Source organism: Colletes latitarsis, chromosome 5 (genome assembly GCF_051014445.1).
Source record: "Colletes latitarsis isolate SP2378_abdomen chromosome 5, iyColLati1, whole genome shotgun sequence".
Lineage (NCBI taxonomy): Eukaryota > Metazoa > Arthropoda > Insecta > Hymenoptera > Colletidae > Colletes > Colletes latitarsis.
In genome coordinates this window covers 26257649-26281827 of record NC_135138.1, presented here as the reverse complement: position 1 = coordinate 26281827, position 24179 = coordinate 26257649, and the positions used below count along the sequence as shown (strand labels likewise).

General features: G+C 37.0%; 1 protein-coding gene across 8 annotated transcripts in view; it reads left to right on the top strand.

The window, feature by feature from the left end:
- Cask (peripheral plasma membrane protein CASK) overlaps positions 1–24179 on the top strand; it is a 240234-nt gene that overhangs the window by 67588 nt on the left and 148467 nt on the right. The window contains exon 1 of one of the 8 annotated variants that reach the window (XM_076765686.1): positions 22762–24066. The exons of the other annotated variants lie outside the window; for them this stretch is intronic. Coding sequence (XP_076621801.1) covers positions 23254–24066 — 813 coding nt within the window. The 5' untranslated portion in view covers positions 22762–23253. Of the gene's footprint in view, positions 1–22761; positions 24067–24179 lie in introns of those variants that run through there. 8 annotated transcript variants of the gene reach the window in all.

The window sequence follows — 24179 nt, the reverse complement described above, 5'->3', positions numbered from 1 at the left end:
TGATCCTAATTGCCAACAACTATTCAGTGTTCTATCGAATAGAATAGAAATTTTTAAAATGTTTTTGTTTAAAATCAGGAATGAAGAAGTTTCTTACCCTGGGCACAGTCTTAAGCCAAGCGTATCGAGTCGAGATACTTTTGTATTTTGCGTTGCAATTTTTGCGACTCTATTTCGTGGTTATTTTTGCGCAACCATGCGTCCGTTTCCGTACAAAGACGAGAAAGAGCGAACGCTTTTGAGATAGTGCCAATCCTGTCAAGGTCCTACTGTTCGCAGTTTCACCCCTGGCTGGGTTCTCGGGGGAGAAGCAGCGAAATAGGAGTTTAAGGAAATGGAAATGCGGAGGAACATGCGAATGCATAGGAAGAGGGTTAGGAAAATGTACGGCGACGGAAAGCTCAGGGATGGGGTTAAAGGGGCGAGAGAGAAAGGAAAGTTGGCTTCCAGGCGTAAACGCTTAGTGCACGTTACTCATTTTATGGCGTAGTGCCCGAAACTCGCCCTCGACGTCGGCCAACTGAAAAGCTTATGCGAGCAAATATTTCGATTGCTGATCCCGATGCGCCCTGGAATATACAATGCCGTTTTAAAATATTTGCTTTTACCCGTCAGTCGTATCAATCGATAGAAACGTGCCATACGATCGTAATCGTGTTCTAAAAATTGAAAGTTATCGATGAAATTTAAAACAGAATGCTAGTGAAAGATTTCATTTTCTATCCGAAGAAAGGGCAAGGGATATACTTTTAAATTTAACGAACATTTCTTTATTTAATTCTAGAATATTGCTTTTCGTAAACAAGTTTCTCATTGTTCGTAAAAAACGATCAACGAAATGAAAAACGACCATTTTTAATCCAATGTATTTCACGCACGACAGACTTGTTACTTAATATTACAATTTGAATTAATTGAAAAGTGCGCCCTACAGAGAGAAAGTAATTACTTTTATCGAACGCGTGCTCGTACGATTTATGAAATTTATACGTTGTTATCGTATATTTCTGGAATTTTATATTTCATGGATTCAGTTTCCATTTGAAACACATCGCTTCCCAGGGCTGAAAATTTTACGCAGAGTGACGCGCCAAAGTCTCCAATAAACTCACGCTTTTTTGCCGTGAAAGGAAACGATATCGGACACAAGTGACCTTAATACGTTCAATTGATACGCAGCTGGCCTTGCGTCTCTTTCGCGTTCCATTTTTCGTAACAGAAATTCGTCGAAAGCAAATGCAGCTCCCTGGGAATCACGATTCTTTCCACAGACGGCGCCGTCCGACCTGTGTAGGCACGTCGAGCGAACGGTCTCTGCCTGATTTGCTTCCGAAAGGATCAGGAAATCGTCGAGAATGATGCTCCTTTGAAATTTTAAAACTTTCTCGCAGACACCGGTGTACTGAGCGCGGACATTCTACGAGCATCGTCGACGAAAGCGTTGTTTATCGCGCTATTTTGTATGCACTACCACGCACGGCTTCCCCTTTCATCTCCAAACACATTTTCGTTTGCGCAGCCAAGGTCCATGCCAAGACGCGGATCCATCACGTTTTCTTTTTTTTTTTGGTTTTTTTTACTAAAAGTTACTGTCGGGTCTTGTAACTTATTTTCCAACGTGCTCTCCAAGCTTCAACTTTAGCTTGATATGTGCATTTCTTGGGATCGCTGCAGCACTGTCTTCGGAATTATATAGCGTCGTTATTTTTAAAAGACACTGTACTTGGGCAAATGTTGCATCGTAGCTTTATACGGGATAAACCACTGAATTTTGTTACTGCAAATAACTCTAAATTAATAATTGTGTGAGAAATGTTTTGCTTTTTTGCAGAGGTATAAGTGTCACTTAGAACTTTTTTAAATGAGATATCCCTTTTTCGAATTTCATCATTAGAAAAAAAAAGTAATGACTATTAACATTATAAGTCATGGAACTACGTCAATGTATTTACTTAAAAATGATGCGTGGTATTGTAAGGTTAACTAAATATTCCATCTTCCTTAAACTTTTTAAATTGTATTCTCATATACAGGGTGCTCGACCACCCGTAGGAAAAATTTTAATGGGAGATTCTAGAGGCCAAAATAAGACGAAAATAAAAAATATCAATTTGTTGATTGAGGTTTCGTTAAAAAATTATTATAAAATTAAATCAAAAAATTTCACACCATTCTGAAAAAATTATCTTTGGTTGCGGGTGTCAATTATAATCATTTTTGGTCTATAGTCATACCCTCGAATTCCTACGCTTTTTCGAGAAAAAAATTCTTTACCAAAAATATAATGTCTGATCATACATTGATATGTTTCACTGAAATTTCATGCGTATGTTTAAAACATCGTAACTTCTGTATGAAATGGAGGATTTTAATGTTTCGAAAGGCAAACAACGCGTATTTTGGTGACGAATATGTAGAAATTCCAAGAATATTCGAAAAATTGTTCTTTGACCCCGAAAACTGAGGAGAACCCCATGAAAGTGGTCGAATTTTCAAACGTCTATAACTTCTACAATAGTCAATGGATTTCATTGAAATTTAGTCTGGAAGTAGAGCTCATGGATACCTACAGAAAGGTACTAAACAACTTTTCTGTACAGCATCAAACAAATTTATTAAAAATCATGAACGAATTTTTAAGAAAAATCGACAGGGGGTAGGTGCCTAAATTTTTCGGTGAAAAAAAAATTTGAAATCGTTCTGGAAAAATTATTTTTCGTTGCAGGGGTTAATTACAATCATTTTTGGTAAATCGACATACCCCCGAAATGCTGTGTACTTTCGAAAAAAAAATTCTTTACCGGAAATATACTGTGTGACCAGAAATGTTTCCCCAAAATTTCATGCGTATATTAATAATGTTTTAACAAAGCCTCAATCAACAAATAGATATTCTGGATTTTCGTCTTATTTTGGCCTCTAGAATCTCCCATTAAAATTTTTCCCAGTGTTGGCCGAACACCCTGTATATCCCAGAGGAAACGTTTTAATTTAAAATTAAATTTCAATTTATTTTTCGAAGTGAAATGTAAGAATTTGCAAAAATGATATCAAGCAATATTCCAGTTTGCACGGTAACAGCCGTGTTATGTTAATTAACAAGAACGCAGTATCTCTTGTTTTTAGATTACAACGAGATCTTAGCGTGTCTATACTCTCTTTTGCTTTGTTAATTCGTATAATTAAAGAAAGGTATATTTATGAATTGAATCACGTATCTCGAGCCTTACGTGCTCGGAAAATAAAAGAATTTTCAGAACCCGCACGTTCTCCATAGAAAATTCTGTTTATGTCGCGTATAATCTTGTCGTCTTCCTCCGGCTCATATCCTCTAATTTTACAGTTATTTAAGTAAATTTAATTTTCAGTACGATTTCTTCGTAATTAGACGCTACGTAGCGTTTCATTGTCACTCCATTTGAGGGAGTAGAAGTGAAATTTCTAGTGAAATTAGTGTACCTTCACGATAGCGTAACCCGATAATTTTCATTTGTTTAATTGACGCAATCTTTATTCTGATGGATTAATTAAATATCAGGAATTAAGTACTTAGCACCCAAGTGTCCAGAATCAAGTTTCGTTCTCTTTAGTTTTAAACTTTACAGAGCGAAACAACCCCTGTAATATTGAAAATTGTCATTCGATAAACGATCAGTTTCGCTCGAATGATTGCGATCAACTATTATAAATTTCACAAGCGACTGAATGAAAAGAAAGGAAAACGGGAAGAGTAGTTGAAAGGGCGAGAACAGTTGTTTCGTTGAAGCACCGTTTTCCACTTCTTATTAATTTAATTATAGATATTTATTCAAAATTTTTGCGGCTACTTCCTTGATAGAAGCTCAAATTTTGCATAGAACCGATTTTACAATTCTTTCACATTTCAATAATCACAATCTGTGTATTTTGAACTCAGATTTATTGGAAAATTAAAAGAAAAATGACAAAGTGCATCTGAATTACGAATGACAAGCGGATAGATATAAGGTTATGACATGTGAAACGTCTGTGTTTTTCATTTGAAGTAAACGCGCTTCTACTTTTTATCAGAGTAACTTTATTCAGGTTACGACACTTGATATACCATTTACATAAAATGTCGGGTTTCTATATTCGATAAACTCGGAAAATGTGTAACCTTAAACGGGAACGCGATTTTCTGAAAACATCTTCTCAAAAATGACGAACATAAAATATCGGAAACGGTTTCAAATTATACACGTGAAAATATTATTTACGATGTTTTGAAAACGACATTTCCATAAATCTCCATGCATTCGACATTCCATTGTCACTGAATCATTTCTAGACAAAACAAACTCCGCAAGAGGAAAGTGCCAAAATTCCCAAATTACAATTCCCTTACGAAACTTCTGTCTCCAAACTAAACGCTTCGAAGGATCAAGTACTCCCATAATCCAAACGCCTGCTCTTTTACTAGCCAAAGTTTCACCTGACGAACAAGCCATAGTTCGCAGAGTGTCGTCGACTGATAATCAATCTCACTTTTAAACGATTGGTGCTCTGCTGGAGGATGTAAATTAAATCTGCATAAAGAGTGACAAACATAAGTGAGAGTGTAATGATTCAAGGAAGAGGATAACCATGTAGGAGTGCGTGTAATGATTAGATGACGTGCAGGTGATTACTGAGAGAGGAAAGCCACGATTCTTGATGCGATGTGAAGTTCGTCATGAACCACCCTGCGACCAGGGATCCTCTTGGCTCCAGGTCGCCGGGATGCTGTTACCACTCGTGGAACCCGCAGGTGTATCCACCTTGCAGAGTGTGTCAGAGGCCGGTTCTGACGTTGCAGCAATGCACCCTGCGATACGCGGCGCCATTCGCGCGTCCGTCTTTCCCGGAACAGAAGCAACAGGAGCAACAAGAATGCTCGCGACGTCAGCGATCGGCGGATACGCCGTCGCCACGCAAACACGTCGACATCATCGATAGGCGGCCAGCCTCGAATCCCTATTATCACACGCATCCACCGCCCAGCTCGTCCTCTGGACACCATCTTAGCAAGTCTATCAGCACTGCTAGGCTAGGATCGCCTGGTGGATCGTTAGGTCAGCGTTCGCCGGGTACCCGAATACAGAAACCACCCGCACTCGAAACGCCTGAAAGATGGATCGGGGAGGAGACCAAGAGATCATTGCCGTCGCATGTTTATAAGTACTACCTCGCTCATACCAAGGAATATCGGCGTCAGAACTTCAAGGTAACTTTTTGCGAATAAAAAATTGCGTGAAAAATTATTAAAAGTCTCTTTGAAGAAAAAGAAAATGAAAATTTATATTGTTGTTTGTTGGGAAAGCTCATGAGTATTAAGAAGCATAAATTCTTGTGTAAGTTTGGGTAGCAAGGCTCTTAGGTAATTTTTCCGCGAAAAAGAACTATATTAAAGATTATTAAGTTTCTTTGAAGAGAGAGGAAATGATAATTTATATTGTTGTTTGCTGGGAAAACTCAGAGGTATTAAGGAATATAAATTCTTATACATTTTTCGACAGCAAGGCTTCAAGGTAATTTTCTGAGACTAAAGAACTACGTGGAAAGTTAACGAATGTCTCCTTGAAGAGAAAGAAAATGAAAATTTATATTGTTGCTTGCTGGGAAAACTCACAGGTATTAGGAAACATAAATTCTTGTGTAATTTTAGGTAACAAAGTTTCTAGGTAATTTTCTGCGAATAACGAGCTATATGAAAGATTATTACAAATCTCTTTGAGAAGAAAGAAAATGAAAATTTGTATTGCTAAGTGCTGGAAAAATTAACAGGCGTTAAGAAACGTAAATTCTTGTATAATTTTCGGTAGTTAAAAGTCTCTTTGAAGAGAAAGAAAAGGAAAATTTGTATTGCTGATTGCTTGAAAAATTCTGGAGTGTTAAGAAATTTTCAGTAGCAAGGAATTGCAGAATTCTTTTATGGTTCTCAGGGACATAAATAAGTTCGAAAAACATTTTATCTACTGAGGCTATCTAATCCATGTCTTTTTCTCTTGACAGATATATAGCCACATTATTTTCTAGTTACACGATGCAGGGATTTCCTTTTCTTCGACTGCAACTATTTTATGCTCGCTCTTAGAATGTCCTGCTTTTTGTGGTTGTTATTGAATGTAACGGAAGGGAAGTATTTCTCAATTTGATGTCTGTAAAAAAATTCGTTGTTCTGTTTCTTGGGACGTGTTACGTAGAATTGTTAGAGTTACGAGAATGGAGGGAAAGACTCGTCACAGAACGTGTTTATTTAAATTAATATATTTCAACTAGGTCAGAATTAATGCTTAACTTTTATGTGCACACATTATTCACAATTAAGAGTATGCAGTAACTGTGGAACCGCGTGTCCATTATATATGGCTGCATTTAATAAACGTATTTCGCAATGGCTTATACGTTGGTGGGCCGAAGGACCGCAGCATAAACCGCGCAAGCAGATATGCATAAATCTTTAATGAAAACAAAACTATCCCATCCTTTTGCTAGTTTACACAGATAATATAACGACGAAGTAGTCGTTCGGTGGAAAAACTTTTTCATATATCCGTAAAACTTTAATAGATATTAACGAGTGTTGAATTTGATTAATGCATTCGTAAGAGAAATTTGAATTAATTTGCGACGACGCGATGGCTTTATAAAATAGTGAATTTAACCATGTAATTTTTTATCAAAACTTGCAATGTCTAAATAAATTCATATTGCATTTTACAATTAATTTGTTCACGCATAGTCAAGTTGTAAGTGTCGGTCGAACATTCAAGTCGTGTTTTAATAAAAGGTGGGCATTAATATTTTGACAGGCCTCGTTTGTAAATTTGGCTCCGAAAAAGTTTCCATACAAATGATGTAAAGGAGCTGTCTGCTCCGATCTAAAATCTTATCTATGGATGTTGGGAATTGTAATTTATTGAAATCTCTGATTCACGTTTAGCATAAACGAGTTGGCACTTGACGTTGAACCACTGCCAGCGTGTTCCTGTTGTCTTCGACTTTATCGTGTGTGTGATTTACCGTGTATAAAAGATAATCAACTTTAATCTATAAATGGATTTATTTCAGTATTTGTGTAGTATACTTGTAATCGATTAAATTCAACATGGGGTTTGAGGAATTTCAAAGAAATCGTTACCATTGTACAGTGAAATATCTATATGTAGATTGGAATCAATATTTCAATATTACTTATTGATGGAAAAATATTTAATTTTTTCATTATTGTAGGTATTCTACAAAGGATGGTCATAAAATGCAAATGATTTCTTCGACACGTGAAAAGAACACGAGAGAACAGAAATTACTATATTGTACTATTTTATTTTATCATACGTAGCTTTTCCAAGTACGTAATTGCGATAAGAATTGCACATAATGGCTCAAAGCGCAATTAAAAAGGAGCATAATAAGAATGGCGACAATTAACGTCTCTGTACATGATGCACCAATTTTTTTGTTCTAATTAAATATTTATCCTACACGAAATTGCTGACATTATACATGAATAATTTTACATTCATTTAAATAAAATTAAAATTACATTTTTTATTAATGGTCGAGTGTTTAATAACGACATAATTTAAATTCCTTTTTGAAATTACGTCAAAGAATCTTGCAATTTCACTGAAATATTGTTGATTTCGAAGAGTAATATAATAATTTTCATCTTTCTTTCTATACGAATACTTTGGAAATTATTATTTAGCAATTTCCATGCGTAAAGTTTGATTTTTCACAACGCAAAGCTTGCTAAGTTAATTTGCCTTACAGTACCACATAAAAAAAGTGAGAACCGTAACCTATATTGTACCACCATTTGCATTACGCTTACTTTAGAGTACATTATTACATTTATACTGTCCTATAACAAGGGTACCGTTAAAACAGTTAACATGCAATTCTCCTGAATCGATTAAACGTAGTCAAGTTATTCGAGCAATTTTATCGCTCGCAATGTTTTTATTGCTCTTTAGCGGGCGTCCTGAAAATGTAAAACTAGTTACGCTCGTGATAGCCACATCATTAGTCTTTATGTATATAGGAATTAATCGACATCAAATCGAACTACATTTTGTACCATTGTTATCAAATTTTTTCGAACTCGTTGCTGTAAATTCTCGATCTTCTGACTTCATTAACAACATGTTTAATTTGATGATTTCGATGATTCATAAACGGTAAAATATCGTCTGTGTTTTCTAGTTAAATTCAGAAATGTTTTTGCGGTCTCGTTTCTAAAAACTATCACTTTTCTCGCACCTGAAAAACCGCTACTACTAGCATTTATTTCCAAGAGTACACAGGTGGCTACTATCCACGATTTATCTTCACAGTAAGTGTAGCTATAAGAAAGACTTCGTTGGGAAGAACATCCTGTTTCAACAAATGGTGCCACTAGTATCGTCTATACTAAAGAAATGCAAATACTTTTCGAACGAACCATGTATTTTTACTTTTCGAACCACGAAGGAACAAAACGTTCTATGTATAATATCTAATCCGACGAATTAAATTTCGAAACAATTTTTCTCACTACAGTACACCTCTTTAAATCACGTTTCGATTATTTCATTAATCTTTATGTTGTGTACGTGGATCACTCATTTAAAGAAAATACTATTTTATGTAAATAATTATTTTCTTCGATCAAAATAGTAAAAAAGTAATATGTCGATGCATTAGAGAATTGTAATGTTGAAGCTTTTTTAATGTTTGAATATTCCTACTCCAATAATTCCAAAATCGTAGTGTCCGAAGTTCAACATTTCATGAGTCCAATGGGATCAGAGTTTCGCGTCCTGAAGGATTCGAATGTTTAATAAGTTCTGATTAGTTTAATGTTTCGTCATATCAAAACTTGAATCAATTTAATGGTAGCTGATCTTAATCTCGAAGGAAATGTATTAACCTTCGGTAAAGATCCTAGTCTCTGACGAAAAGTCAGATGTTCTCAGTGAACCGTTTTTCCCCCTTAAACTGTGCTAAAAGTTAGTATACCGGATCTTATAGAGCCTTTGCTTTCCAAAGTGTTTCAATCGAAGCTTTAAAGCAGGAGAGTCGGTTACTCGACTGTAATTCTAAACCCTTCTTTCGTTTGCATAAACCGATTACTAGTGATAAGAGTGAGACGTATTTTGATACCACTGATACATTTTACGTCTGAAATCGATACTTTTATATCAAAGTATTTTTAGGAATGTCTTTGATCAATTTAAGATTGATCAAAACAGGTTTAATTCCATTTACAATACATTCAAACTCATTATTAAAATTTGTGCATTTTACCCTGTCAATCAATGTCAAAATTTACTTTCATTATTATCATTAATTAATCTTCACACATATCAAAAATAGGTTTTGTTCAATCTACCTATAATACTGAATTGCCTAGCTAGAATCTGATGAATTTTCTGTACTCGATCAAACTGTATCTTTCAATTTTAAGCGGACAAAATACATACATGCAACGGATCTGAGAATGACAGAAATAATTTGATATTTTGAAAATTAATTACTATGATGGAATTTCATTTACGTCATATTTCATTTGTAATTATCGGGAAACATAATTTTCTCACTGTTTTGTCGCCTAGTTGAGTTCATTTTCGATCAATAACAATTCAATTGTAGCAAAGAATTTATACGAAATTGGAACAGTGTTTTGTAAAATTAAAGAATCGTTACTACGCGATAAATAATTATAAATACGAAGATGAAAATGAAGTTGAATGTAGTTGAGTCGATCCTGTCACTGTCGATCGCCGCTTAATTATTCCAAACAATCCACCAATAAATTTCTGCTATCCACCTACTATTTTAAATTACTGGCATATTGCATTCTATTCCTCGTACGAGTTTATCGCGCGTCAATTGTTATTGCAAGCTAGATAAGCTTCCAGAATAAGCTATAATTAAAATATAACGTGGTTCCGGCTATGGGTGAAGCAATTAAGCAGAAATTATTAATCGGATAAACAACGAAGAATTATCGATAGAGGTTCGTTTCGAAACCCAATTCAAATGGTCCTGTATACAGATTACTTGTTTTCGAATGTATACAGATTGCACTATTTGGTTGCTTTGTGAATTAGTAGTCAAACTCGGGATTGTTGCAGCTCGCGTATACGCAATATGTTGCAGATGGCTTATGTGCAGACGTTGAAACGATATAATGATATAATACATCTGAGGTTGCTCCGCGTAACGAATATCAAAACGCGATACAGGATTGCCTTTGAATATCAAATAGCCCTTAAGTTTCGCGTAACAAACGGGGCAGCTGCTATCCTTATCCACTTTTCTACTCCGCGAAATTAGCTTCGCCTCGGATATTCGATCCATTTAGAAGCCTACGATAGCCCCCACCGGATCGATGACTATTAGAATGATACGGCTTTAGGAGATCACATAATTTGTCCGCGTTATTGCGTTATTCATGACCTTCTTTCAGCAGAATTGTTGCAAAGGTAAATACATTAGTCATTTCGAATCGATTTTCCACGGGGCTCGAGATCTTTAAAAAATTTTAAACATTTTATTTCAAGGGAAAAATAATGTCTAATTTATTTAGTTACAGAAGGTGTCATTTACTGATAACAATAATGTAATTATATTTTCAAACCAGAAAGTACAAAAATAAAAATTTATTTCGTCGATATAGGTACCTTGTATGTACGTACATACAATTTCATATTTTGTTGTCCTTTCTCCACTTACTTCTGAGCTTTATGTTTCCTGTAACAGTACATATGTATTTGTATAGAATATTTACGAGCTTTTCGGTAACCGTATCCTAAACCGTGCCCTTGCAAACAGGTTGCTAGTTTTACGACTTCCTTACAGTGTAGCTTAAAACCGCCATTGTAGTTGCAACCGTTCTACCATGATAATGTTACTCCTTAACAGATTTAAGTCTCATAAATTGAAAGCTTTTCTGGATATCGTTTTAAAAAATTGTCATAAAATATTATTCAATGTACTCAAAGACTTATTTAATCGTTATTTAATTGTTTCCTTATTTTTTCTGTTTCAGGTAAGTGAATTGAATTTATTACTAAGGCAGTGGTACCAACGTTTTCGTCTGAATAGGTAAATATATTTTTCCATCATCGTAAATTTTTATACAATCGCACAAACACAAAAAATAGCCTGTAAAATATAATACAGCGACTAATGGGCGATTCTTCATGAAAAAGTGATTCTATGCTGTGAGCTAAAATTGTGTTAAAGCTGAAACTAGACTCGCAGAAAACGTTCTAGTAAATAAGCACCCGTTTCGCTTTATCTTCACTGTTGAATTACGAACCTACGTTAACTGGACCTTTTCTTATCTATTTTTGTGAATTCTGTATGCCTACAAATTTTTCGACCCCGTTTTACGTCTCTTGTACCGTCTACGTGTATTCTGAATAAGAAGAATGAATCCCGGTGGAGTTGAATCAACCAAGTAGAATAATCTCCCCAGTAATCGTGTTAAAGATCAAATGCAGTAGAATTTCAAATCAGTACCTGCAGGTTCTTATTTCATAAAATTTAAATTCCCGGTTCTTTGTCCTCATTTTCCATATGTTAATTCTTCTTTGTCGATGTTTTTCTGTTAGTTCATAATCTTTTTATCGTCGTTAAACATTTCTATCAAAACGTTTCCTGAAAAGAGATATAAAAACGGTCACTTATGTTTAACAACGTGGGAGAAATCCATCGTTTTGTTAATTAATCTCGTGTTTACGTTTGAAACACTAATATTTATTAGTCTTTGAGACTAATTTGATTTCCATTTGGTATATCATTGTTACATAAGATCTTTGGAAAATGTAATGCAACATTCACAAACGAAACTGAGACGGAACAGTACAGTTAAAAGGATCAGCGTTACATTATTGTTACAGTGAACGAACAGTTTGTTTAATGTTAGCCATAATTCGAGCAATATTTTGCCTATTTCTGGCCGTTCGTAGATCGACTAAAACGTCTGGACTAATTTTTCTTTTCTTTTACAATATATTTGTATTATTTTTTCTTCTCTTTTACAATATATATCTTTACTATTTACAGATACCTCTTCCATGTAGTACTATCTTAAACATACACACATTTATCATGTCAACAATCTGTCGTAATCGTTGCGATACAGTTAACACATACAGTGTTTGAATTCGTGTTTTATAGGAATATACATATGCATGAACGATAAATCTTTTAATGCGCCTATCGCTAAAGCTTCGGCACTCTGATCAGCATGACAAACGGGTTTCATTGGCAATTTCATAGGCGAATCACGCATAGCGATTACCCCATTCAAGAGCCTGGCATTGTCGAGTCCAGTTTTCACAGTTGTCGGCTATTACAAAGGCATTTCTATCGTTGTAACACTTTGTGTAAAACGGTTGCACGTTCGTTTCGACGAAACTGAAGCATTCATTCCTAGAAAAGCCTTGGACTATGATCGAGACAATGATATATTCGACTTGGCTCTTATTGTTAGAAGTTCCAAAAACGAGATTCTCCATCATTTTATTTCCCAGTCATGAAACTGAAACGCATGTCTCTACACAAGCTGTTCGGCCATCCCTGGGAAAAATTTTAATGTTAGATTCTAGAGGCCAAAATAAGACGAAAATCAAGAATATCAATTTCTTGATTGAGGCTTCGTTAAAAAGGTATTAACAAAATTAAAATAAAAAATTTCAAATCTTTCTAAAAATATTATTTTTAGATGCAGGGGTCAATTACAATCATTTTTGGTCAACAGACATATCCCCGAAATCCTACTCAGTTTCGAGAAAAAAATTCATTACCGAAAATATAATTTCTGGCCAGAAATCTCTGCCCGAATTTTCATGCGAATCTTTAAAACGTCATAACTTCTGAACGGATTGGACGATTTTAATGTTTAAAAAAGCAAACTACGCGTATTTTGATGGAAAATATGTACAAATCGCAAAAATATTCGAAAAATTGGTTCTTGTCCCCGCAAAATGAGAAAAACCCCATAAAAATGGTCGAATTTTCAAACAGTCATAACTCCTACAATTGTGAATATATTTCAATGAAACTTTTTTCTGGAGTAGAGCTCATGGGTACCTACAAAAAAGTATTAGACAACTTTTCTGTAGGGGGTCAAACAAAATTATTAAAAATCAAAAACGAATTTCTAAGAAAAATCGACAGGGGGTAGGTGCCTAAATTTTTCGACGAAAAAAAAAATTTTCAAATCGTTCTAAAAAAATTATTTTCGATTGCAGGGGTCAATAACAAGCATTTTTGGTGAATAGACACCCCCGAAATCTTACACTCTTTCGAGAAAAAATTCGAGTAGGTACTGAAATTTTTGAGCGAAATTAAAACTTTTCGAATCATTCTGGAAAAATTATTTGTGATTGTGGGGATCAATTGCAATCATTTTTGGTGAATACACGACCACCGAAATCCAATGTACTTTCGAGGAAAAAATTCCCCCCTAAATTTCATGCATATGCTAATAACTTTTTTACGAAGCCTCAATCAACAAATAGGTATTCTGAATTTTCGTCTTATTTTGGTCTCTAGAATCTCCCATTAAAATTTTTCCCAGTATTGACTGAACACCTTGTATATCCCAGAGGAAACGTATTAATTTAAAATTAAATTTCAATATGTTTTTACAAGTGAAATGTAAGAATTTGCAAAAATGATACCAAGCAATATTCCAGTTTGCACGGTAACAGCCGTGTTGTGTTAATTAACAAGAATGGAATTTACCGAGACAAAAAGAACGACATTTAAAAAAGAATAAAAATTCATGCAATTGTTAATTGTCCACGTTTAAATAATTTTAAGCAAATTTCGCGTCCTACTTTGACGAACTGACAATAGGGAAAGTAACGAATTGTCGAGGACGCTAAATTAGGAAGTTTCGCGGAAGTTTCGTTTATGTCCGCCTTTTTCGTCGCGTACTATGATGAAAATTATCTCGCCGCTGAAGAAAGTCATTCATTACTTCCGCGGCAGAAATTTCCATTCACCGAAAAACTTTCTCCCTTGGTCGCTCACGAGGCTAACTTACTTATTGTGAGTTTTGTTTTTACGCACTTCGTAAAGTTCTTTCGCGATGAGGTACCGTGTTCCTTTTAAGAGAGACTGGATAAGTTGCTTCGCGCGTATTGATTCTTCCAGTTTACACCACTTTCAAGGACAAAATCGAGAGTAGGAGTACTTTTATTTAACGAATTTAATTGAATTCGACAGTCTCCGACAGGAATACATTCTATTTTATCACGATGTTTTTAAACATATAATATGTGGTATAATTAATATTGTACGTATTCATAGAGTTTGAAATATAGGAGGCAGTAATATTTTATTAAATAATTCTAAATACGTAGCCATATGGCCACGGTAGGAACGAAACGGTTATAGCAGCTATTGATTTATGTGAATATGTGGTTGTGTTAGATATCAAATGCTGAATGAAATGGAGATTGATGCTAGGAACTGATAGAGATTCGAGTGCTTCGACTATTTTTTATCATATTTCAGAGTGATCGCTTTTCCGAACTTTCGTCTCAATATTCATTTTCCTCGTTCCCTTTTTAATTAAACGAAATAATTATACGGAATGCCTCATGAAATGCAGTACTAACAAACAGTGGATGATTTTTCATGAATAAATACATCGAAAATGTTCAATAAAATCGTGTAATACAAGCCTTCGTTTTCAAGAAAATCGATTTCGAAGATTCCTCTGGTGCGCGTGTGCTAGATAACTAATAAATAAAGAAAGTAGAATTGGAATTTCAAGATCATACACAAATAAATTCTCAATTGTACCAAAAGAAGCTCTTAAAAATTTTTAAATATACGACTAGAAACCAAAAACTTCAACGTAAGTAGAAGTAGTCAGCGCTCGGTCAGACTCGCTCAAGTAGAAATAGTCAGCGCTTGGTCAGACGCGCTTCCATCTTTCCAGGAAATGTAGTTTCGAGAAAATTGCGTTTAAACTTTGACTACCATTTACTCGGGCCACGAATATACTTGCTCCTTTCGTGCGTCGTATTTTTCGAATCATCGTAACATTCACATAGACTTTCAACTATTAATTTACGGAGAATAAATTTTTTCTGTTTTCTTATCAAAAGAAAATTCGGCGGTTAAAACAGAGAGTTATGACTAAACTAAGGGCTGTTAATTGTTCCATTCAATTATCGTCGGAATAACGAGGAAAAAGAATTCCAACCGTCCGATCTCCTTGCGCTGGAAGATCAAATGTTTACGGGTAAATAGCAGCCCGGCATCTATCTTTCATTATCATTCTTCATTGGGTAATCTCGAGTTTGCAGGATCGATGGCGAGCGGAGTCGTTAATCTTCAGTAGCGCAACCACGATCCCCCTCTTAGCTTGCATAGAACCGCATTTTCTGTACGTGAGCGGCTTCTACTCTTCTCTTACGGTCGTCTCCGGCGAATAGCTTCCTCTGCTAACCGCCATTGACACGGGGCCGCGTAAATTTATCCGCAGCCGCAATTTACGTGTACCATTCTGACAGTTCGCGTTACGCGACCTGTTTGCACCGGAGGTTAATGCGTTTCTTGGTCTGGATAAGGACCATTATTTTTCGGTTTCTCGATGTTTTATGGACTGCGTTTGCAGAATATTATTATCAACTAGACTGCTGCGTCATCTATATACAATTGACGTTAATTGTTCGATTATTTTCCTCTCGATTTCCCCAAATGGCCCCACGCGATATTTCGCTTTGAGATAATACGTCATCATTAATGTAGAATCCAAAATCTGAGTGTTTCTTATTTTTCTGTTATCTTTCTTCTATTTCGATGAAATTTTGTTTAGCTTTTTACGTTGCCACGGGAAGTATAGACCACTTCACTAACGGAAGTATTAACCTCAAAGCAGGCTACATGGCTTTAAACAAGTAAAGGGCTCTCTACCTCTTTATTTATTTATATTAGACATGCTTCGACATTATTGCTGTTAAATTGGTAATCTGTAAGTTTTCGACTAGACGAGATTCGTCGTTATATCGTACTTATTAATATTTTGTTATTACAAGCGTTTTGAAATTCGAATATTGAATAAATGGACTCCCATGGAAGAAACTTAGAAGTTGTTACTAGTAAATAAATTTTCAGCGTTGAAATACCAACGAGGGTGGAATGTTTATTTCACCAGTACGTAATGCATAAAATAGGTATTGGGTTAGAAAGTATAAATTATTGAAGAACCTGTCGACGCTCGGGAAAAGTTTTATGAAGGAAACATTTAGAGAGACAGTGTTTTATGTCTCCCCACAAAAAAGAAAATAAAATATTTCTTGTCTCTAAGTTTTATCGGAATTCTCACCACATTGAATACTGTCCTAACCATCCATCGTGTATAACAAGGGAACATCCTGAAGTGTAATCCGCCGATATTGACGAAACTCTTGTACAAAGTATTTCTTGCAAAAATATTAGACACGTTTTCGTTTTATCGACAACGGTCCATATTGAAGGAGTGAAGACAGCCTTCGATATTTGGGGCGAATAACATATTTGGTCCAATATCTCGGAGACCATTGTGCGTAGGATAAAAGTTTATGCGTGAAGATTGTGTATTCTGGAATTATGAATTCAGTTACATAAATAATTTTCAACAAAATTCATTAATTTAGTTATTTGAAAAATTATTATATTCATTATTTACACGTATTCTGCGCAAAATATGTTCTTAGATGATCAAAGTACCTATAAACTTTTATGACATCTCTTATAAATGCTGCATGACATTCATTCTTCCTCGTATAACGAAAATTAATATCACAGGTATTAAAATCTTGCGGTGTTTATCTCCGCCGTAAAAGGTGTGGCAGATTTAAGGTGCAAATTACGCTCGGCTGATTTACGATCTAATTCAAACCTTATGCAGAAAAAAACAATTGAGTTGAGCTATTCGGAACTGCAACAGGTTGAACTTGGACATTTACATGTGTGTAAAAATATGACAGGTCCAAAGAGAGTTAATTTTATCTAGAATTTGTATTCGTATGGAATTATAAAAAAAGCATTCTAACAAATGATTATGAATCAGAGACTACATTTTAGTTACTGTATCTCTAGCATGTAAATTAACTTTTATACATTTAAATTTATTCTTGAATCTGAAAGTTTTACTTGGAAAATTCTTTGAAATTTGAAATTCATTGCCGTCCAGTGTTTGAGTGAGTCTTGTAGTTTTTCTTTTATATTTTTAACAATTCCCTTATCCTTTGGAATTTTTCTTTGTGCAGTATCCGCATTGGAAGCATTTCATGAATCAACGAACAATACTGTATCTCCTGGCATGTTCGGAAAGTACATTCTTTCTAGCCATGTCCAGAAATCCTCTTTTGTTAATTTCACGACGTTAGAAGTTCTAAATAAAGCCAGAAATATTTATACCTTAACCATTTCTTCGAGTAATTTCGTTATTATAAAAGTTGCGTCGAATAACTATATTATTCTAACTTTTTCTAAAAACCTAAAATTCATCATAAAATTGAGGAAACTTGAGAAACAGAATGTAATATGTTAAAATTATGTTAAATAATTTTCATTAGTTTGTCTTTTACAAATCACAAATACTGCGTCATCAAAAGCCCCAAGTCCTAAAATGAAATTAACTCTTTTCAGAGATATAGTCATATTATTACAAATATGGAAATCTCTGAGCTCAACCTGTTGAAGGTCTCGAATAGTTCCCATTCGATTGTTTTTTTACTTAGGGTCTTTTAGCTGTGAATCAGTCGAGCATAATTTGTGCTTCAAATCTCCTACACTTCTTACTGTAGATGTTACAATCAAGTTTATATCTGCTCTATAAATTTCGGCCAATTAAAGAACAACGCACAAATTTTTACGAAACCCAATTAATATTATATAAGAAGAATTAGCTGAATTTATTTGCTAGCCTGAATTCGTTGGCTCTGTATTGAACTCGAGTAATGGATCCCATATCTGCTTGCACACCTGTTTTTGACGGACCAACAGATCGAAATTAATTTTCGTTAAATACTAAATATTAAAAGGACCATCTTTTACTCCTTTGATTAATTTTTTTTATTTGGTCGATATTCTGCGAATTTAGCAGATTTCGTTCCATAAATTCTCTGAAATTTATGTTGGGCTACTGAGGAAGCGGATGTAAAACTCTTGGACAGTTGTACGATAAATATTCTTGTACATTTCCGTGATTTATATTTTTAATAGTTATCCTCATAAAATTTATAAATTTCCGGGATTTCTTCATAGTATTTTTCGATCAATTTTTAATAATTTTTAAAAATATACAAATATGTATTTTCCTTGAGAATTTACCATTTTTATTACTTGTGAATTTACAATTAAAATACTAATGACACGAGTCATCCAAAAAGAGTGACGTGTACCGAAATTGCTAAAGTTATTTTTAACGTAATTACTTCGCGGACTAATCACATACGAATTTTATGAAAATTAATGTTTCGCGAGTAAAAATTTCTGCGATTATGAATAAAAAGGTTTACCTCTCTTAACGTGCAGTGACCTTTCATAAAGGCATTTGCCTTTTTACGTTCATGATTAAAGAGTAAAGTATCGGTTAAAATTGGTTAAGGTTATTCTCTCATGACCTTAGTAACGGGGAATGTGTGTTTACAATGTCATAAATAGTAATTCCTTATAGTAATCGGAGCACATGGTCGAAGCAATACTATATTTATACATATTATAATTCTATGTGCACGCATACAAGCATGCAGTTAGTTTCATATACACGTATGAAAATGGGGTTAAAAACGAAAAATTTGCGTACATATAAAACGTTCTTGAAAGAATAAGTATGATGGACGGATTTATGGATTTCACCTTTGACCTTTCTCTTCATTCATGTTTCCAACGATTCACTGGTTAAATAAAAATATCATGTTATTCCTTGACCTGCAACGTGTGCATCTCAGAACGGTAGAATAGATACAAAAACATCGGAAAACAATTATATTTCGATAATATCTTTGAAATGAAACCGCGTTTGTCCTACAGATAGTGTCTCAGTTCGATTCCTTCGAATTTAAAAATTGTTAAGAGCACTTCTTGTAACCAAAACAAATTCCGAATAGTATCAATCTTATTAAAAAAAAATAGGATCACATCCTTAGAACTCGCGCACAAGTTGAAAATATTTATAATAATATTAATCAAATATTTCCCTTGAATTTGTAACATCTTAGAAAAGTAAGGACGCGTCCTAAATTCATAAATATGTCGTTTCGTAAATCACACTAATTTGTTAACGACTGTTGGAAACGATCGAAGAACGCAGTAATGATTTCTTTCTAAGAGAACTTTCAACAATGGCGGACCATTTCGTGTTGTAATACATCCAATGTTCTTGTATCTTTCTTGCATAATACTCCTCGATCGTCTTTGAAGAGCGCTGAAATTCCCAAGGCTGTTCATCCTCTCAGGTGTAGCACTCAGCCAGTAGAGGCGACACCAATCTTTTCCGTATGGAACGAGACAGGCTCTGAAAACTGGTCCAAGGTAAGTCCGTCGAGGATTGTCTAATGCGTACCAGGAAGATCAGAGACACGATTGCTCACGGTCTTGGCGTAGCAGTGTCGCCGTCTGCACGTAAATAAGAACACCGCGTTGGGATTAATATGTCTCGACAGTCGCGGAACGTGTCTTTGCATTTATTCGACAACGCAACGCGTGAAAGATACGCGCTAGAAGAGACAAGTAGGATCATGTTTCTGGCTAACAAATTCAGCATGGTCGGATTCTCTATCTTTTCTGGCGGCGGCTTCTCTGCTGCGGTGACGTTGAGTGACGCATGCTGCATAATGCAACGAGCAGGTTATAATGAATGAATTACCACCTCTACCGAGACATCTAGCATCTACTCAGAAACTATACAGGATGAGCAAAAGAAAGCGTCACGAGTTGTTTCATTCGGAACTTTAACAATTTTTCAAATTAAAGGCAGTCACAGGGAAGAAGCTGATCGTGCAACTAATTTTTCTGGGACTGGTTCGAAAGGGACAATAGAGGCTAACCTGGTTCTTTTTTAAATGGAACGGCGTGATTGTTTCCGAGGAAGTAGATTTATCTCTTTATGTACCGCCCACCCATCGATAAAGGTAAATTTATCTCGCCTAATATCTTTACCTTTGCGTCGAGGATTTATTTGCTTCCTATTCTCTTCTGGAACCTATGTCAAATTTAAATGGAAGAATTTCTAAAAAATATGCATGAATTTGTTAATAAAAATATTTCTCTATTTCATTTAATTAATCGAAGTAGATATCTGCAGTAAGATTTTAGTTGGCTCACCCTGTAGACGTAGCATTGACACAGTCTTGGACTCCATTCTGTAATGGCGGAATGTAATCGATTTTCGCTTTTAAGGTCGTTTGAAGGTTGCGTTGTTATGGGTCACTGAATTCGTTGTCGTGTCTGTTGAATTTATGTACATAAATAATACATATGTTGTTCTATTCGGAAAAACATCGATGACCTTGAAATATCTGACTCTGGAAGTAATGATTTATTATTAATTGTTTCAAGAAATAAACTCGACAAATAAACTGCGTAGGATCAGAAGGTTCTAACATGTAATTTTCTAACATTCTAACGTTCTAACCAAGTGCTAAGAGTGAGCATTCAGGGTGTGCATCCAGAATCCTTGAAAAGGTTGAACTATTTCTTCTTGGGTGAGAGGTGACAGATACGTTTGAGTCGATAGAATTCGATGGCCCATTCTGTGGAGCGAATTAACACAAACCTGTGAGTTTGGTGAAATTGATCGTTCTTTATCGTCACGGTTGTCGATAGAAATAAAAGGCAGCGAAAGATAGATCGATGGTCCAGGGCAACAAGTGTTGAGAAATCTCACTGCTCGAAGGATACGTCAATAGAGGCGAAGTGGAGACGAAAGGGAGCGTGTGGATACGTCTCGGTTGAAAAAGACGGAGCACTTGGAACCTACATGACGCGTGGGAATAAGGTTATCTTTGCACCTAGCTGCCCGAGCCTCTATGATTTATGGCATTTGTATAAGACACTCCGTCTGAATTCGTCTTTCGAAAAATATATCCGTGCGCTTAGGGAACTTCATTCTGCGGGCACAGGTGACACGGCTGTCCTTCGTTTAAACGAGGAACGCAACCTAGCAATAGTTCTTATATTCGTTACTATCTAACGTATGATACGTGTCATAAAAATGTTTATTTTGGTCCTTTATTTCTTTTGTAAGATTCCTATTTATGTTATATTTAATTGATATTTTACAGTAATGGTGTGTATTGTTTTTGGAAGGTACCAAAATATAATAGAATGACTGAAACGTTATTGTTAATGTTCAAAATGACTTTGCCTTGTATTAATTGATATGTACGTGTCCGCACATTTATCCGAACCAATGATATACGACACAATTTAATTCATCAGTGGAAACAGAAACAATTTAATTCATCATGGGAACCGTTCAATATGTTTGTTTCAATACAGAATCTGCATCTTTTTAACGAAATTAGCATCTCATATTTGAGTTCGTTGTACATATGTCACGAAGATAGAAATATTCAAAGTAAACATCGAGGTCTAACAACTGTACAAAATATTTATGTTAGAGGAAAGTACACAAAGTGTTAATTAGATTACTAACGGTGTGTATTTACGAAATTGTCGCATTAATCTAGCCTAGTCGTACTAAGGTTTGCGCTACTTATTCGATACAACAAGCATCGCCTAATCTTCCGTGTCAATTTGGTTACGTAAATTGTGCAGTGCAGCTATATTCCTCGGCAAATACGTTACGTTATATTGTTCGATAACTGCCGTAGAATTGGTTAGATTTCAGTAACTAGTGCGCCATAATTCGCGCTTTGATGGAAAACGCGAACTGCGTAGACGAACTTCTATCAGGCAACGAGACGATGCCTATTTGTCCTCCATCGACGGAACGGAAACAATAGCTCCGGTTCTTCCTGGAACAGCGTCAGAGCGGGGGTCATAATCGAATTCAAACACTTGAACATAATCAGCCGGCTGCAGCGATATCAGATCAATCCTCGATGTATCTGGAAATCGGGGTTACTATGTACAATGATGACGCAGCACCGCGAGAGCCACCTAGCATGGAACAATCGATCGTGTTTTTCATTCGCGCGGTTTTAATGCGCGCAACACACGCACACACGTCGATGCTCAATTTTCATTCCCCTCCCCTGTTTTCCCTTTGCCGCGTTCCGGCGTAAAAAAAAAGAAAAAAAAAACGATAAAAATTAAAGCGTACCGGAGGCTTTGATCGTCCCCCGCGGCCGTCAGGAGTCATAGCGCGCGGAGTTAACGCGTCTCGAAAGGATTACCGGATCGAGGCGGGAATGATTCCTGACGCTCCCAGGGGAAACAGAAACACCGGGGCCACTGATAGCGGAACAAAGGAGCGAACGATAAAGGCAAACAGGAATTAGATAGGGAAAGAAGTACCGTAGGAGAAAAGTGTGTGACTTGCTGATGAGGTCGGAGATTGTTCGCGTAGCAGGAAGAAGGAAAAGGACAAGGAAGGAAAGTGGGTAGACCAGAAGGAGGAGGAGGGAGGAGGATGAACACGAACGAAGAAGCACGGGAGGGGAGTGTTACTGGATACGGTGGGCGAACATTGCGGTCCAGAGGGATGAAGGAGAGAGCTTTACCGCCTGGCGAGGGGTAGAGCGACTCTGGCGTAAGAGAGGGGGATGGATAGTTAGGCGGTGGGTGGATAGTCGGGGTAGTGGGTCGGTTGGTTGGTCGGTTTGCGTGGAGGAAGTGCGCGGCAGTCGAGGCCGCGAGGCTCAGTGCTGGGGAGCGCAGCATCGCGATGTGTCAGCTTCTCGGCGCTGTCTCGCACGCTTACGTCTTCTTCTTTCCACGGTCTGGCTTTCTCCCGTTCCGCGTGATTCTCGAGTGACACGGTCATGTTCGACCCAATTTCCGACGCGTTCCGTTTCGTTTAAACTGCCCTCCCCCCTGCTCGCCGCGTTACGTTTGCGCCGCTGTCAGATGTTGACCCGTGGAATCTTGCGCGAGTATCGTGATTGACCGCGTGTCGGCCGCGAGTGCGGTTTCGCGTGTGTGTCCAGTGCCGCGTAGTCGAGTCGAGGCGGTGTGGTGCACCAGCTGCCATGATCGCGCGGATGATGGCACCGGACAGGGCCATGTGGCGGCAGGGACCGTAATAAGGCGGGCCAGCGGTTCACCGACGTTTCCCACGCAATGGAGATGGATCCGTACGCGGTCGGTTGGCCGCCTCAAGGTCACGGTATCGCCACCCCCGGCAATACCGGGACCGACGGCGCGAACACGATACCGCGATGCTGGAGCAGAGCGTGCAGATCGACCGAGCCGTCGCCGATGCGACCGATCGAGCACAGCATGCGCTCGACAGAAGCTATGAGGTCGATGGAGTCCATGAGATCGATGGACTCGGTGATACGGCAACCGTCGGCGGATCCCATACGCGCGTCCGTCGAACACCATCAATCTAGCCGATCGATGGAAACGATGACCAGATCGATCGAACAGATACGCACCGAACAACCGCGATCGGGGGTCGAGCATCCGGCTACGTCTTCCTCGATGTCCTCCACGCCGATGAGGACCGACATGGAGCATCACTCCATGCGCGCCATAGAGCACCCGTGTCGGCTAAAAGATCACGCCAGTTATATACACGATCATCATTTCGGACGCATGCACGATCACGGTTGCAGATCGGTCGAGCACGTATCGCGTATGCTCGAGCATCGACTCCACGAACAACATCCTGGTAGACCGCCGATAGAGCAAACACCCTGTCGACCGATCGAACATCCTCCCGTGCGACCACCGCCCGTCAGTTATTCCTGTCGGCCTCTCGATCACGCTCCCGGAAGACCCATGCCGATGGATTGTGTCATTTACGGTCCGCACTCTCATCCGCCGCCAAGGTTACCAAGCGAGAGCCCGTTTCGCGTCAATTGCCCCGTGCACAGCCCCTTCCGATACAGATTCCCGAACACCGCTGGAACCGATTATCACTCTCATCAGGTATGATTAAAATACCCCAGTCAGGCTCTACTGTAGTCTAATTACGTCGAAATTGGGGCATATTTGAAATTTTATCAAATAAAAACCTATCCAAGATTATGCTACCCTGGAAA